This window comes from Saimiri boliviensis, chromosome 1, assembly GCF_048565385.1.
Source record: "Saimiri boliviensis isolate mSaiBol1 chromosome 1, mSaiBol1.pri, whole genome shotgun sequence".
NCBI lineage: Eukaryota > Metazoa > Chordata > Mammalia > Primates > Cebidae > Saimiri > Saimiri boliviensis.
In genome coordinates this window covers 212,390,986-212,409,261 of record NC_133449.1, presented here as the reverse complement: position 1 = coordinate 212,409,261, position 18,276 = coordinate 212,390,986, and the positions used below count along the sequence as shown (strand labels likewise).

General features: G+C 36.8%; 1 protein-coding gene across 2 annotated transcripts in view; it reads left to right on the top strand.

Moving 5' to 3' along the window:
* Nucleotides 1-18,276, top strand: part of LNPEP (leucyl and cystinyl aminopeptidase) — a 96,533-nt gene that overhangs the window by 53,878 nt on the left and 24,379 nt on the right. For both annotated transcript variants that reach the window (XM_010340220.3, XM_003920729.4), the window contains exons 6-11: nt 593-747; nt 2,827-2,940; nt 4,397-4,528; nt 10,524-10,655; nt 13,154-13,314; nt 13,533-13,621. In XM_010340220.3, coding sequence (XP_010338522.3) covers nt 593-747; nt 2,827-2,940; nt 4,397-4,528; nt 10,524-10,655; nt 13,154-13,314; nt 13,533-13,621 — 783 coding nt within the window. The remainder of the gene's footprint in view (nt 1-592; nt 748-2,826; nt 2,941-4,396; nt 4,529-10,523; nt 10,656-13,153; nt 13,315-13,532; nt 13,622-18,276) is intronic.

Genomic DNA, 18,276 nt, shown 5'->3' with positions numbered 1-18,276 from the left:
CCCAAGTTGTCTGCAGATAAAACCAAAAAACATTACTAATGCTTTAGAATTGTAGTTGTTAAGATTATTTAGATTTCATGAATATATACAAACTTGGAACTTCAAACACTTAAGTGTATAGAGCTGTAAAAAAGTTTATAGAGCTGCGTAAGTAGGAACTTGCTTAGGACTTAGTCTGCAATTTGAATAATTCTAACTTCCAAGAAATACCTGATTCAAATACTAAAAACTGAGTAATGGGAGCTCAGGAAAGCAAGAGCATTTCAGTACTGTAGCTAGTCCTAGACATTAGAGTATTGGCCATGACCTTTGTCCTTCTTGTTCTGGGAAGCTGATTGATTTTGAAGGAATTAGGCATCTCTTTCCTCACTAAAATGCAGTGGACCAGTGACTCTAAAAGGGTTTGAACAGGTCTTCCTCAGCTGACATGTGGGTAGGGAGCATGCAGAGCTAGAATAAGGAAGATTCCATTTATTAGAAGTATAAGGAGAATTCCTTGCTTTCACAATGATATACCACTGAATAAAATATTTTGAGTAGAAAATACCAAAAGATGAGGGAAAGTTGATCACTTATTTCCTGTTTTGTCTAGATTTGGTGGCTATTCCTGACTTCAAAGCAGCAGCAATGGAAAATTGGGGTTTGCTCACTTTCCGAGAGGAGACGCTTCTGTATGACAGTAACACTTCTTCAGTGGCGGATAGAAAACTGATGACTAAAATCATTGCTCATGAGCTGGCCCACCAGGTATTAGCAACCACGGCTGTTACATGTCACACCTGGAGTTATTGTTAGCATTTAGATGCTAATAATTCTTCAGCCTTTTTAAGTATTGCCTTTTTTTGTAATAGAAAAATGCTTTTTAAATGCAAACAATTTTTCAATGAAAATGCTATCAGATGTTGTTGTATGACTTTGCAGGTTAAAGCATTTTCACATCTGTCTTACTTCATAACTTCTCTAGGGTGGGTATTAATCACATTTCACAGATGTAAAAACTGAGACTCGGTTTAAATAAATGGCTTGCCATAAGTCATATAGCTAATAAGTGGCAGCACTTGGTCCTTGTAGAGCCACTGTCTCATCAAGATTTCTTTTTCTCCTTCAGTAATACACAGCTGCCTCACCTCTGACAAGTCGCCACTGCCCAGTATAACTTTGTGGGGAAGAATCCCTTTCTCTAAGTTGTACTCTTCTGACAACTCAAATGGTAGCTGTCAGGGCTGGATTTTTTATTCATCTCTTGCTGGAATGGGGTTCTCTGTTAAATTTGTTAATTTTGGAGAGGGGGCTTCCGAGAAAATGGCAAAGGTACTGTTTGTGTGGCATGGAGAGAAAGATGATTATATGGTACATAACGCCCCCATTCTTTCCTGATACCTTGTCAGTTGTGGCCTGGATGAGGTGATTAACTAGCATTGGATATGGTTTGGGTGATGTCATGACAGCGACAGGTTAGGAATAGGATGTATTCTAGTCAGCTTATTTCCTACTTCAAGCACCATGTATGAATCTAGCCCTTGTGAAGACTTCATGACAAGCTGGCATATGAAGCACATTCTTATTTGCTTTGAAAATACGTCATATAGGTAAGTTGTCTTTTGGGGGATCTCCTCTAGGTCTGTTATTTCTGAAGCCACCCGCGACCATTTAGGACTATTACTCTGTTATTTCCTCTTTAGGACTTATAAATCATCTTCCTCTGAAACAGGTTTGAAGATAATACCATACAAAAATATGTTACTGTAATTCTCAAAGGTGTTTTGTTTTATGCAGTAATCTCATCTTTTTGCTGCTGACTTGAGATAAGCCTTAGGCCACACTGACCAAATTACATATCTTAAAACTACTTTTTATTTCAAGGAGTTTTTAGATACATTTTTTTAAGGAGACTCTCTTGTTACTTTTTTCCTTCCTCTTTTCTTCTGTCTCATAGAAGGAAATATTTAATATCTTTCTGACTTCATTTGTTTATATATATGCCATCTTTTTTTAAGAAACAAGGTCTCACTCTGTCACCCAGGCTGGAGTGCAGTGGCATGATCATAGCTCACTGCAACTTTGAACTCTTGGGCTCAAGTGATCCTCCCACCTCAGCCTCACAAGTAGCTAGGACCACAGGCATGCATCACCATGCTTGGCTTAATTTTTTTGTAGAGACAGAGTCTTGCTGTGTTGTCCATGCTGGCTTGAACTCCTGGCCTTAAGCAATCCTCCTGCTTTGCCCTCCCAAAGCACTAGGATTACAGGTGTGAGCCACCATGCCCAGCCTTTCTTTATGTGTCAGCTTTATTAAGGAGTGTTATTTGAATTCTGGTTTGAATCATGCAAATACTATCTTCAATTTGGGCAACTGAGGAGAAACAAAGTTATAGGCTTTCTGACTACAGAAACATCTCTCATATAGAGACTTTTTAGTTGTCGTGGATGGTTGTAGATATAATGGAAAATAATCTTACTAACTTGATATTAGAAAGTAGAAAAAGTCATTATCTAGGAAATCTCACTTTATGAGTTGGCCAAAAGTTTTAATTTCCCAATATTCATGCTATATTCCATGTTTATTAAATTGATAAATATGCTAATAACCTTTCTTGCTTGTTTTCCCATTCAGTTAAGGTAAAATGTTAAAATTTCTATTTTATTTTTAAAGTAAATGAATACAAGTTTTATAAGTTTTAAATTAATTTGAATATAGTTTAACTATAAGTGTATTTTTAAGACACTGTAATCAAGTTATGGGTGACTAATATGACACTTCAGCCAATTATTTAAAAGAAATTCCTGAGGATATAAATAGACTGTGGGTTGTTTTCTCTCCCTCAGTGGTTTGGCAATCTGGTGACAATGCAGTGGTGGAATGATCTCTGGCTAAATGAAGGTTTTGCCACTTTCTTGGAGTATTTCTCTTTGGAAAAAGTATTCCAAGAGCTTTCTAGTGTAAGTACAGGGTTTCTTTGGCCTACTATGAATGCTAGGAGGAAAAATAGTCAAGTCACATTTTCATGTATTTTCTGTGCATCTAGAGTAATGAAAATGTTTCTAGGAAGGTATGCCAAGCTTGACCTTAGTTACTGATATCTATACCCTTGGATATTTGATAGTGAAAATTATGCTACTATTTATTGATGTGTTTCATTGAAAGCTGAACTTGTATAAGATTATTTCACATTTTTGTCACTAAGATGAACATTTCAAACTGTTTTACAACATTTTCTTCTAAACATCTGTAGTTCTTCTGCTTGCAGGAATTTAGATAAAGTTGCAAATTCCTTTTTGCAAAATTAAAGTGTGTAAAAAGAGAAAAAAATAAACCATTTTGTAGCATTACTGTTTCTTTACTATCACAATGTACATTCTTGTAATAATGGTATATAAGTTGTTACAAATAAATAATTTGCCCTTTTTAAGGTACAAACCACATTTTATGCCTTTTTCCAAAGATTAGGAATAGCATTTCAATTCAGAGAGGTATAATAGTGTTGTCACTATGGTATTAGACTCAGGAAATATTTCTAGTACTTAGGGATATTCAGACACACTAGCCCAAATATTATCAAGATAAACAGTAGATGGGAAAGTGTAAAGATACTGTCTAACCTTGAAATTTTTTGACTTTCTATTAAACTTCCTAATATTGAACTTATGAACCAAGATGGCTTTTAAAACAGAAGTACTCTTAGAGCTTTTGATTTAAAATTTTTGATAGGGCTTGTGGTAGGAGAAATCAACTGATGTTAATTGATTAATATCAAGTGGTAGCTACAGTACTAAGAAAGATATTCTAAATTCGTGTATGCTACTTAATTAAGCAATGAGATACACAGTTTGACCACTTGGTGGTGCTCAGAATGTATAAAAACGTCTAATACATGTTCTAGGGGAGCTCATCTGCTGACCTCTTAAAGAATTCTTTCTGTTGAAGAGTTATATTTTGTTTAAAATGGACCTCAGTTAAGGAAAATATATATTTTCTTAATAGAAATGCTAGACTATATATAAGAAATAAGCATAAGGACCAGTTTTTGTTCTTTCTCTTTTTAAATTTCAGGTTTCATTTTAAAAATATATATGCTAACCTTTTTAGAATATTCATCTTGTGTACCCAGAGTTGGCATTTGTTTACTTTGGTAATAGATTCTTAATTTTTGCATATGCTATTTGGGAAATGCTAATTTTCATGTGGCCATGTTATAATTGTAATTTTAAATTTAAGAAATATTAATGAAGGTCACAATGTTCCTACATTTTTGAAAGCTTATATTCTGAAGTTTAGTGACACATCATTTTTTTCCTAATGATCTTACATAATAATTAGTCTAATTCATGTAAATAATTACTATACTTCTGCCTTTGACACTATTCGTGATACTCTAATCTTTTCATTTTTTGAAAGTACGAAGATTTCTTAGATGCTCGATTTAAAACCATGAAGAAAGATTCCTTAAATGCATCTCGTCCAATATCATCATCTGTTCAGTCTTCAGAACAAATCGGAGAAATGTTTGATTCTCTTTCCTATTTTAAGGTATTACTGTGAACAAAAAGGTAGCTGGAGTGGGTTTCAAATTTCATATGTGAGTAAGCTGCATGATTTAGATTATTTTAAAAATTAAATTTTTTTCAGGTATTAATGTTAAACTCTAAAATGTTTGCTTATATATAAATCTTAGTCTTAACTTTTTTGTGAAATTTTTCCTTCCTCTAATTCGCGTTTGAGTTGTATGACTAATATTCCAGACAGTTAACCAGATCTTATAGCAATGCATCTTGTAAAGTCAGTTTACACTCCAGGTTTATAGGTAGAATACGTTTGAGGAAGGTCCTAAGCAAGCTCTTGGCTGTGTTACTCAGAAATGAGATATGCTCTCAAGTCAGGATTGCCAAAACAAGTAAGCAAAAAAGATTTTAAGAATTGAAGATTAGATTGCAGGATCTGAAATGCACACTCTGGGTTTCAAAGTAAAGAAAAAGCAGAAAGTTAAACCCCGTTCGAATCACCATAGGTCAGAGAATGAAAGAATGGGAATAATAGTGTCATTCACATTTATGTTGTGGGGAGGGATGAATGTTATGGCTGTCAGACTAGATGGAGAAGAAAATACATAAAGTGTGTGAGATACAGTCTGTGCCATCAAGTAGCTGAAAGTTTAGGTGGTTGGTACTTGTGGAGGAATAAGAGAGGTAATATGTGCTGAGTGGGGCAGAGAATTTTTGCCTAGGATAATGAAGAGAAATTTGGGGGAGGAAAATGGGAATTGAGATGATTTAAATAATTAAAACATAGGTAAGGAGGAATGGGACATATAGGGTCATGCAGGAATGGAACAATGAGGTCTGCAAAGAAAATGAAGTACTAATGGGCAAATATGTTTTTTTCTGAGAGTCAGTATTTTTGACTGCAGTGGAAGCCTGAAGTGAAGAGGGGAAGGAAAGTTGAGTGGGGCCCATTTGTAGAAGGCTCTGGATACCATAAGGAATCCTTTTTTCTGTGTAATGGGAAGCTTGAAAAGACTTTTGAACAGAGAAATAACTTGATTAAAGTTACTATTTAGGAAAAGTAAATTGGTTTCAGTTTATAAAGTAGATTTAAGTGGAGAGAAATGTAAAGTCAGGAAATTGCTGCCAAAGTCTAGGCATGAAATGATAAAAGTTTGAAATGAGGAGTGCCAGTAAGGATGGAAAGAAAACAATGGGTATAAAAAATACTGGGCAGGGAAAGTACTTAAATTATTAGTGACAGGGTAAGGCAGGTAAAGAAAGAGGCAGAAATGTTTTTCAGGTTCAAACCTGACTGACAGGAAGAATTACTGCACAGGTACTTTTAACAAACAAGAAAATCAGGAGTTCAGTTAGCTATATGAAATCTATTCCAATTAGAGCTACTGCTATGATTTTTGAAGCCAGTAATGGACCTGTCAATACAGAAAATTTAAAACTTGGGGTTCTGTTATTATACCAAACTTAAACAGTGCAGTTATTTCAGGATTTGAAATCCTGCTTAAAATGTTCTAAGTTCAGTATATAATAACAAAACAGAGTCATAATAGAGCTCTGTCTGCCTCTGACCCCAGCCCTCTTATCCCAGAATTCAGTGTCTTCTGACCATGTAGTTTCCACATCATAGTCAATCCCTGTCAACATGGTAACTACTTGTATCAGAATTGGGAATTTGGAAAATATTCTGTAAGAAAAGTAGGATACTGGATAACTTATCCAGTTATCCCTACTGGTGCTTACTTGGAGTATTGTGTGTAAGAAGGTAAGCGCCAGTAGGTAAATATGTTAGCAGACATATTCTGTTTGGTCTTTATAATCATCAAGCCTAATTCTGATGCAGGTTGCCTTGCAAGAATTCATTCACTTAGCAAATCTTACAAGTACTAACCATGTACCAGGCATTGTTCTAGGTGCTGGATTATATCAGGGAAGAAGATGGACTGTCTCTTTTGTGACGCTTTCATTTCAGGAGTCAAAGGTAGAGACAGCCAGTATATAAATGAATGAATAAATAGGTATTGTGTTAAGTAATAAGTGCTAACATGAAAATAAAGTGTGTTAAGGGAAATGAGAATGACAAAGGAATATAATATAAAATATATTTATAATATAATATGGTTGAGAAGTTTTCCTGTATGGTGACATTTGAACACTGCCTAAGGCATGAGGAATGTGGTTTTCTTGGGGAAGAATATTCCAGGCCGAGGAAATAGCCAATGTATAGTGCTTGGGTGCAGGCCTGAGACTGCTATCCTCTGAAAGACCTGCTTGCAAGATTGGCCCTTGAGTGCATGTGGGAACCTGGGTTTTGGGAAAGTTCCCACTATTACATAAGAGTGGCTCACTGTGCCTAAACAATGTAGTTTATGCTGAACATCTGCTTTCCTTCTGGGTATCTGGAGTTTTGGTATGTGCTAGGTGGAAAGCACCTTCATGACTACCCCACAATAAATATCCTGAGTGCTGAATCTCTAAGTATTTATTTAGAGATACTTAGAAATACTGAATCTCTAAGTATACAGAATTGCACACGTCACAACTTGCTGGAGGAATTAAGTACATCTTGTGTGACTCCACTGGTACAGGACTCGAAAGTTTGTGCCTGGTTTCCTCTGGACTTTGCCCCATATGCGTTTCTTCTTAGCCGATTTTACTTCACATCTTTTCACCATAATAAATCATAGCAGTGAGTATGATTATATGCTGAGTTCTGTGAATCCTTCTAGTACATAATCAAACCTGGAACTGATCTTGGAGACCCCCACACGAGATACGAGATTGACAGAGATACGAGACTGAGGTATAAGATGCTTTCCATGTTCAAGTACTGGCAAGGATCCAATGGTATCTGGAGTAGAGTAAGCAGAGGGGAAAGTAGTAGATGAAGTTAGAGGGATTGTAAGAGGCCAGATTATTATAGGGTCTGCTAAGCCATGGTAGGGACCTTGATTTTATTCTAAGTGAAATGAAAAGCCATTTGATAGGGAAGTACCATGGTATGGCTTATTTTGTAAAAGATCACTCCAGTCTTCAGCAGTACATGAAGTTAAGAGGACTAGTTAGGAAGTTATTATAATAGATTGGTGGTGAGATAATGGTGGCGTGGACAAGGAGGGATGTTGTGAAGGTGATGGAGATACTGCTGAACTTGGAATATATTTTAAAGAGTAATCCAGTAGAATCTGTTGATGGATTAGATGTGAAATACAAGAGAGGGGTCAGGGCAACTTTAAGATTTTTGCCTGAACAACTGGAAAAATTGAGTTGCCATTTGCTGAAATGAGGAAGACTTCTTTAAGAGTAGATTTAGAGAAAGAAGAGGGAAGAAACTTCAATTTCTGAGTGAGTATGAGATATGGATTAGACATCCAAATGGAGATACCAAGCAGGCAGTTGGGTATGAGTCTGAAATTCAAGGGGTAAGAAATCTGGTTAGATATATAAATTAGGGAATCATTTGGAAATGATGGCCAGTGAATAGGCAGAGAATCAAGAGCAGTGTCCTGCCGCTCTCAAGGAGGAGTAGGTGATCAGTTGTATCAAATAGGATGATAAGATGAGCCTGAGAATTCACATTCGTCTGGCACCAGGAAGTTTACCAGTGACCTTGATAAGAATATTTCCAGCCTGGCACAGTGGCTTACACCTGTAATCCTAGCACTTTGGGGAGCCAAGGCAGGTGGATCACCTGAGGTAAGGAGTTCCAAGACCAGTCTGACCAACATGGTGAAACCCATCTCTACTAAAAATACAAAAATTAGTTGGACATGGTGGCAAGTGCCTGTAATCCCAGCACTCAGGAGGCTGAGGCAGGAGAATCGCTTGAACCCAGGAGGCGGAGGTGGCAGTGAGCTGAGATTGTACCATTGCATTTCAGCGTGAGTGACAAGAGTGAGACTTCTCTCGGAAAAAAAAAAAAAAAAAAAGAGTCCAGGCCGCAGGCAGGCGGATCACAAAGTCAAGAGACCATCCTGGCCAACATGGTGAAACTTCGTCTCTACTAAAAAATACAAAAATTAGCTGGGGATGGTGGTGCATGTCTGTAGTCCCAGCTACTAGGGAGACTGAGGCAGGAGAATCACTTGAACCCAGGAGGCAGAGGTTGCAGTGAGCCGAGATCGCCACTCCAGCCTGGCGACAGAGTGAAACTCCGTCTAAAGAAAAAAAATAAAAACAAACAAACAAACCTTTCCAGCACAGTAAATGAAAGAGAGCAAATGGTGATGGCACATTGAGGACAACTCTTTTGAGGAGTTTTACTACAATGGGGGAAAGAAAACAATACTGTGGTAACTGGAGGAGGGTAAAGTTAAGGAAGGATATTATTTTATATGTTAAAAATTAGGAATGTTACATCATGGTTTTTTTTTTTTCTTTTTTTTTTGAGACAGCTCTATCACCCAGGCTGGAGTGCAGTGGCGTGATCTCAGCTCACTGCAACCTCCGCCTCCTCTGTTCAAGCGATTCTCTTGCCTCAGCTGCCTGAGTAGCTGGGATTACAGGTGCATGTCATCACGCCCAGTTAATTTTCATATTTTTAGTAGAGATGGGGTTTCACCATGTTGATCAGGCTGGCCTCGAACTCCTGACCTCATGATCTGCTTGCCTTGGCCTCTCAAAGTTCTGGGATTACAGGCGTGAGCCACCATGCCCAGCCTGTTTTTGTTCTATTCATGGGCATGTTACAGCATGGAGGGGAAAATTGGTGATGCAGAAGAGAAAGGACTGATGGAGACAACAAGGAGTACTTAAATTTATAGAACAAGCAATGGCTATGAAGTGTGACATAGAAATGGGAGTAAATAGGTAATAAATTGTTATGTGTACAAATAATCTTGATGTGACTACATTTTTTTTTTTTTTTTTTTTTTTTTTTGAGACGGAGTTTCACTCTTGTTACCCAGGCTGGAGTGCAATGGCGTGATCCCGGCTCACCGCAACCTCCGCCTCCTGGGTTCAGGCAATTCTCCTGCCTCAGCCTCCTGAGTAGCTGGGATTACAGGCACGCGCCACCATGCCCAGCTAATTTTTTGTATTTTTAGTAGAGACGGGGTTTCACCATGTTGACCAGGATGGTCTCGATCTCTCAACCTTGTGATCCACCCGCCTCGGCCTCCCAAAGTGCTGGGATTACAGGCTTGAGCCACCGCGCCCGGCCGACTACATTTTTATCAAAAGTGAAATTTATTCAAAAACTATTTAAGTACCTACTATTTAGTGGGCATTATTTTAGTCATTGGAGTTGAGCTTTTTACTTTTCTCCTCAATTAGTGTACAGTGTAGATGAGGAAGTAAATGTGTAACAGATACACGATGTCATATAAATTGTATTGAAGATGGAGAAATGTGATTTCTATTTCAAGTCAAGGGGCTTCACAGAGGAGGTGGTGCTTATTTCAGGATTGGGAATGATGACATGTACATGAATGGATATAGTGTGGCCTTAATAGTATGCTTACTGCCCTATACATTTGTTAGTTCCAAGCATTTGAAGTGACACTGCAGGAAGAAGAGAGATCCTGGTTATGTCACAACACAATATACTAAAATAGGAAATTAATGACCTACGTAGCAGGGAGACTTTTGAGAGCCTTGCCAATTTATTGTGCTTCCAGCAGTGTGCGCTCATGAATTCAATGGGTAATTTAAGCACTAGGGATGGAGGTGTGGATGCCACAGAGAATTTGCCATGTTTTCTATTAAAATGTATTTATAAATACTTAGCTTTTCAACACTAACATTGAAACAGTGGGTATACCGATAGACCACACAGAATGGCTCATGGTTAGAATAGTGCACATGGGAATCTACTCCATTAACTCTTTTTCAAATCTCTTAAAATAATTTTAAGACAGTTGAACACAGTCCACATCTAGTTATATGAAACTAAGTAGCAGTGCATTATAATTAAGTTCTGTGTATGGAAGCATATTTTTAGATTGTAGTTTGAATTTTAGATTCTCAATTCAATAATCTATAGTATTCTGTTATTTCTTCCTTTTTTCTCACTTTTTTTTGAATAGGGAGCCTCTCTCTTGTTGATGCTGAAAAATTTCCTTAGTGAAGATGTGTTTCAACATGCTATCATTCTTTACCTGCATAATCACAGCTATGCATCCATTCAAAGTGATGATCTGTGGGATAGTTTTAATGAGGTAAGTGACCTAGGTAATTATTTTTAGTTCTTACTATAAAAGCGGGGAGGTCATCTATTTATACTTCTTAGCATGTGTGTAAGTTAAGTCTGTGGTACCAAGCATAGTTATTTGAGAAAGGGAAGGATGGCGCTTGCTATGTAAATATTTATGAATGGAGCACTGAGTTTTATGTCAAAAAATGGGAGTGTTGTTCTTAGCTGTTGGAAAAGATGTGTGTGGGCTTGGGTAGCCAGTTTTTTGTCTGTAACTTAAACTCCATTCTTATTTTGTAGGAAAGTTGTCTTCTCTGTATTAATGAATATTACTATATTTTCATTACTTGATTTTTTTTCCCAAAAATCTCTTTTCCTATTGTTACCCTTTTTTAGTTTTTCTCCCTTCTTTTAATGATTCTGTACTCTGCTCCATGCATCTCTTGACTTGGTGACTATTCCTCTAGAGTAGATGATACATCACAAGGTGACTGCATATTACCCTTAGAGGATTTTGCTGTTGGAGTTTTGTTATTCCTGGAAATATTCTAGCAAACAGTATAATTATCTAGAAGTTACACTGCGAAGCAGCGCATGAACACGTCCTACCTCATGCATGTGTGCTGACTGCATAACACTTACAAGTATTTGCATTTGTTACCCTGACTTAGATTGATGGATCATAATGCTTTGAAAGGTCACAGACTTGACTGGGCATGGTGCTCACGCCTGTAATCCTAGGACTTTGGGAGGCTGAGGTGGGCAGATAACGAGGTCAGGCGTTCGAGATCAACCTAGCCAATATGGTAAAACCTCGTCTCTTCTAATAATACATAAAAATTAGCTGGTCTTGGTGGCGCACACCTGTAGTCCCATCTACTTGGGAGGCTGAGGCAGGAGAATCACCTGAACCTTGGAGGCAGTGAGCCGAGATTCTGCCACTGTACTCCAGCCTGGATAACAGAGCAGGACTCTGTCTCAAAAACAAAAAACAAACAAACAAACAAACAGAAAGAAAGATCACAGACTTATTTGGAAATTTGATGAAAGTTCTGGCCGTATTACTCAGAGTCACCACATATATGCAAATGTCACATGCAGTTTCAAAGTTTTATTGACTCTACGTTAGGAACCCCTGCTCTGGATCTTCCTCATACACTCTTTCTGCTTCTTTGCCTCATCTGAATCCTGGTATTTTCTAGGTGTTAATCTTTGCCCAGAAGATACACCTTCCCTACTCTCTGAGTTCTCTTTGAGAACTTATTACCTAACAGTTGTTTCTAAATCATTGTTTTTTTCTCTGATCATATAGTGCATTCATTTGAAAGCCACATTGTTTATGTTATACTACTGTCTTATCTCTTGACATTTAGAATATATTTCTGCCTTTCTTATTGACTGTAGCTTTTGCATCATGGTGTTTTTCTGTCCCAACCTAGTTCCTAACAGAATCCTCAGGTTTTTCAGCATCCACATCAAATTATGCGTTGGCCTCTTTACTTCAATACTGCTTCAACACCCCAAACCACCTTGCTTTTAGGCAAGCTTGTTTTCTTCTAATTCTCTGGTTCAGAAATAAATAGGTCAGAGCCATGAGAAATATAAGATTAATTAAAATGGGAAGATTTGCTCCATCCTTTTGTGCTTTAAATAAATGGGCATGTGGTGATGGAGGTAAGACCTGCCATAGGAGAGTGATATTATCAATTTAGGTACATGATGACTTTGTTTCTTACAATTCAAATTCATATGAAATCTAGAAAAGTTTAACCCACCTGCTTTAAAGAGACCACTGTTCAAAAATTGCTTCTCAGTCATTGATGCTAGATGTCATAGGGGCTGTGGGCCTTAGGGAGTCTATAAAGCTCTGACACTAGGTTCTAGATTTTATAGTTAATTTCATATATTTTCTGGGAAAGAAGGTCTGTGATTACCAAAGTAGTTTACCACTGTTTTCTACAAAGACTTAAGGCAACTGACCTATTTGTCACTCTTCTGTTGCTGCTGCTTCCTGGCATTCCTGCAGTATTAGGTCCTAAGAGACTATCATTATGGAGGTAGAGGGTAGGAGCATAAAGAGAAACCTAGACTCCGGTGAGTCACAGGATTGAGTAGCAGTGCTTCTGATTCTAGAGACTGTATATCATTATTCATATCTTCTAGATGATAGTATTGTGATTTGAAAGAATACCTATACCTTCTTAGGGATTTTAATCTTGAGGGATATAGGGTTTTTAATGAACTCTTAGTTGGTTGATACATGTGCAGCTTCTCAACCTAGTGCCTCTGTCACTCACTTGGCTGTCACTTGGTTCTGGTCCAGGTTACATTCCTTTTAGCAGTTGCTCATTTACCTAGATTAGAAGTGTAGACTCAACATTCATGCTTCTTTTTTATATTAACATTAAATGTAATATTTAAAATGTGGTAGGAAAAGAGGGAAGGGTACAGATAAACTATAAATTTTTTTAAACCAATTTTTATTTTTAAGGAAAAAGAATTATATGTATATGTATTTTATAGGCCACAAACCAAACACTAGACGTAAAGAGAATGATGAAAACCTGGACCCTGCAGAAAGGATTTCCTTTAGTGACTGTTCAAAGGAAAGGAAAAGAACTTTTTATACAACAAGAGAGATTCTTTTTAAATATGAAGCCTGGAATTCAGCCTTCAGATGCAAGGTACATGCCCTCTTTCTTTTCATGCCATGTCTTTTGCAACCTCAGGTGGAAATATTTTTAAGTGTTTTGTAATCATACGTTCTTATGAAACCTAACAAGATTATCTTTTTCTAGGAATAGCTTAACAAAATTAACCTTTCTGCCAAATTAAAAAAAAAAATCATGTGTAACTAACTGAAATATTAGAATAATAATTTTCCAATATTTTCTCTTTACAGCTACCTGTGGCATATTCCACTATCCTATGTCACTGACGGAGGAAATTATTCAAAATATCAATCGGTGTCATTACTGGATAAGAAATCAGGTTGGACTATAATGACACAGTTGTGATAAGAAATTGGAAATGGCATAATTTTAAAAATCTGGTCAGAGTGCCTATGTAAGATGACATTTTCCAGTGTGCACACTGTCTGAATTGGTTTTATGAATTGCATATACAAGATGCAACTAACATGAGATTGATTCTGTATATCATGCACAAAACTGGCCTTTAGCCATGTGAAATAAGGTACAAAAAGTTGCAGAGAATGTGCTGCCAGGAATGGCAGAAAATAGCAAATGACATGTTTATATATATATATATATATGTATATATATATATATATGATTAATATTTTGTTACAAAATAAGGGAAGTTTCTTAAAATACCTTCTCTCCACCTTCCAGGGTTGGGTTTGGGCAACTGCATTTTAGCAAGATACACCCAAAATAATTTATGTGCATAATTAAGTTTGATTCATGATCAGATTTAGATTAAATAGTTATTGCAGACATAGTATATGGTTTTGGGAACAAGAAAATGGGGCAAGAAACTATGATAGGAATGGGGAGAGAGGGAGTAAAATATAAACATGCTGTATGCTTAGCTACAATATAAAAAGCAATTGAAATAGAATTTTGACCATTTGTTAACTACTACTATGAATGTCACACCTCATATCTTCCTTTTAATTTACCTCCTAAAGAGACACAAGGCTCTTGGTTTCGTAAGACCATTAGTGATGCTTTGGATTGATGAAAGGGGAAAATTTCTTGTTTGAATTTGGATCTGGTGTCAAAGCCTCTATTTTTGAGGGGTGAGTGTAGCTTAGGGGTAAGGGAGTGGGATTTTGGAGACTGCCTGGTTCAGTTCTTAGCACTACCATTGATCACTTACATGATTTCAAGCGAGTTATGTGACCTCTCTGAGCCTCATGCCCTCAGCTATACAAGAGAGATAGTAATTATACGTACTTTATATAGTTATGGTGAGGATTAAATTATTTCATTTATATGAAGCACCTGGAGCAATGAGTGGCGTGTGTTATATGCCTTAACAATGTTAACTATCATGAATGTTATTGAAAAAGTAAATCTTTAATATAAAATATATCCTTATTACATAAAACCTGGAAAATGGAGAACAAATCTTATTACCCTGTCAAAACTATTCTCATGATTATTTGTTTCCAGTCATTTTAAATAAATATTTGTACTAGATCAAAATCATTATGTATATATGATTTCTGTGTCTTGCCTTTTTTTACTTAACATATATAGTGATTGCCTTAACATGCTTGATTCACCATTTGTCTTTATAAAAAATTGCCTTAATTAAATATTTCAAATCTTAAAGATTTTTCCATTATATAAAAATTTTTAAGGAATGCTTCTCAAAAATGAAGCTGCATTGCCTTTTGTGATTTGGTACATATAACTGAACTGCCCTTTTATTGTGTAGTTACAGTTGATAATGCCTCCTGAAATATATGAATATGCCGGTTTCATTGCCTTTACCATAGTGGAGAGTTACAGCAGCAACAATCTAATTATTTAAAATCCTAGGGGTAGTGGTAATGTCATCATATCTTTGATAGCATAGCTGGAGGTGCAAAGAATTGCTACTGTCTTTGAGTAAACAAAACTCTTAACTTTGAATTACCCCTAAAAGGATAGTATCTGACCCAAGAGAGAACAAATAACCCCATTTCCTTATATCCTGCAGCACAGCCAAAACATGGCTGGAGCATTTGCAGGAAACCATTAAGGAAATTTTGCAAACTTTCTGATAGTTCATTAATCTTTGATGGTATTAGAATAATTGGACAATAAGAAATCTGCTTTTATTATCTCTGGGTTTTTTTGTTTTATTTTGTTTTTTAGTTTTTTTGCTTTGTTTTGTTTTGTTTGGTTTGGTTTTAGAGTTGGAGTCTTGCTCTGTTGCCCAGGCTGGAGTGCAGTGAAAATATCATAGCTCACTGCAGCCTCAAAGCCTCTTAATTTACATCCTAAAGAAATACAAGACTCTTGGGTTCTGTAGGACCCATTAGTGATGCTTTGGATTGATAAAAAGGGAAAATTTCTTGTTTGAATTTGGATCTGGTGTCAAAGCCTCTATTTTTGAGGGGCGAGTGTAGCTTAGGGGTAAGGGAGTGGGACTTTGGAGACTACCTGGTCAAGTGACCCTCCTGCCTAAGCCTGCAAAGAAGTTAGGAACACAGGCATGTATCACCATGCCTGGCTTAATTTTTGTTTTTTTCATAGAGATAGGGTCTCTGTTGCCCAGGCTGGTCTCAAATCCCTGGTCTCAAGTGATCCTCCTGCTTTGCCTTCCCAAAGTGTTGGGATTACAGGCATGAGCCACCACATGTGGCTCATCTTTACTTTCGAGCTTGTTAAACTTTCTTTGAGAGATTAACCCATAGATGACTCATATTCTACTGCTTTAGCCTTCATGGCCCTTACCTGGCATTCTCTGCTTTGACTGCACAAAAATTCTGTCAGCAACTCAAACATTCTATAATGCCAGTTGTCTTTAGGTCTTTGCATATGCTGTTTTCTCTCCTTGAAGAACACCCTTGCCTCCTCACTCCCTTGGCCTACTCCTGTTTATTCTTCAGATCTTAGGTCAGCTATTGCTTGCTCCAGGAAACCTTTCCTCCCCTGAAGACAGGTTAGATGCCCTACTTAAGTTTTTAAATAACATTCTCTACTTCTCCATTCATAATATACTGTACTGTTCACTTATATCTATCCTCATAATTAGGTAATTTTCCCATTGACGGTAGGGATTATGGCTCTATGAATCACTGTAAATCACTTTTAGCACTCAGTAGGCACACAAAAATTTATGTTTTATAATGAATTACTAAATTTTAATCCATAATGAAATGACTCCAGTCTCACTGTAAAAACTTCTGGGAAAAGAACATGCAAAGCCTGATAAAATGATGCTTTCTGTTTCCCTTCCTCTTTTTAGTAAAGAAGAATATATGAAATTCACAAGAATATAATTGATTTAATCTAGAGCTGGAACTGGGCCAGTAACTGATGAAAGTAGTGTCTGTTACTTCTTCTCAGCTGTGTTAATTCCCTTGCTGCTGCTGCTGCTGGCTGCTGCTGCTGCTGCTGCTGCTGCTGTTTTAATTCCTGCTATTTCAGGTTTAGAGAGTCCACATGAAAACTTCCGTCCTTATGTTTAACCCTAAGGACAGTCTTGGTTCCTAATGCTCCAATGAGAATTATTCTTAATGTAACTGCATTTTTATTTTTTCTATTCTTAATAGAAAGGTAGCAGAGGGAGTGACTTCAGGCTTCTTTTATGCCATGATACTTTTGCATAGTTTATTATTTTGATGCTTGATGGTTGGTTAAATCTTTAATATATTTTCTTTCTTTTTTATTTTAAATATATTTTCATGTGTTCTAATTCAAGGGTTGTTGGGTTAGTTGTTAGTTCAGTCGTATATAGGAGTGATGTTGGTCAATATATTTGTCTCCTTTTCTCATGTGAATTTTGAATAATTAATATTTATTGTGCATGAGAACAGCTGATGGAGCCATTTTTCCAGTCTACATATTAGGAAATTGTATTTTAAAAAGCTTTCCTCTTCCCTTTCTTCCTCCCTCCCTCTCTTTCTTAACCACATTTCACTCAGACCTAAGATCTTTAATTATAGGAGATTTTCATCTTAAATCAAATGCACAACATTCATGTTTCCAAATGGATGTCACTATCAGAAATACTGCTGTGAAAGTAAAAGATAAGTCATTGGAAGAAAAGGCAATTAGGATGAAAGAAGGAGGGGCATATAGTGATTAAAATATTTATCATGTCCATTCTCTGCTCTTGCCTTTTTTTCTTCTAATAAAGGAGAAAGAAAGGGGTATTAGAGAAGGGAATGCTTTTGAACAAGGAGTGATACAGTTCAATAGCATGTATGATGCCAGCCCTCTAGAGCAAACTCTACGGGAAATTTTGTGACTTTGTAGTAAAAACATGTTTCAGAACTTTAATTTTTTTGTAAAACAGTAGTTGATTTTCATAGCTCATTGACAAATGGTTTTTAGAAATCACTGTTAGATTACTTCATCTGGGTTTCTGCCACTTAATATTGCAGTTGCTCACTCTTTTTTGCTACTCAATAGACTGAAAATTGAACTGTTAATCTGTTAATGATTAAAGTAAATTAAAAACATGTGAAGGTAGCCTCATCCACATTTGAACTGCAAGATGTAGTTACTTCCCTTGTGTGCAAAGCTATTATTTTTTGATACCTGTGGTTTTAAGGTCCACGATTCTGATCATTCAGAAGACCTGAGAGAGACTAATATGTTGATTCTTTAAATGGTAACTCTGTCTTTGTGCTGTTGGCTGCACTGCTTTATTTTGTGTCATCTCAATGACAGTAATAATTTCCAGTATATTCCCAGCTGTGTCCCTCCTCTCTTCTCTGGACTTGCCTAAGTTTACAACATGGCAAGTTACTTATCGACCAAGATACTCTGTATGTATTTCAGTGTTTTCTCTATCCATCTAGTGGAACAATTGCCATAGCTATCATTCCTTGTCTTCGGAGCAAGAGAGATTTTGGTCTCTGTAGCCTTTTTTCCTGGGGTTGTTTCTTTTTTTTTTTTTTTTGAGACGGAGTTTCGCTCTTGTTACCCAGGCTGGAGTGCAATGGCGCGATCTCGGCTCAC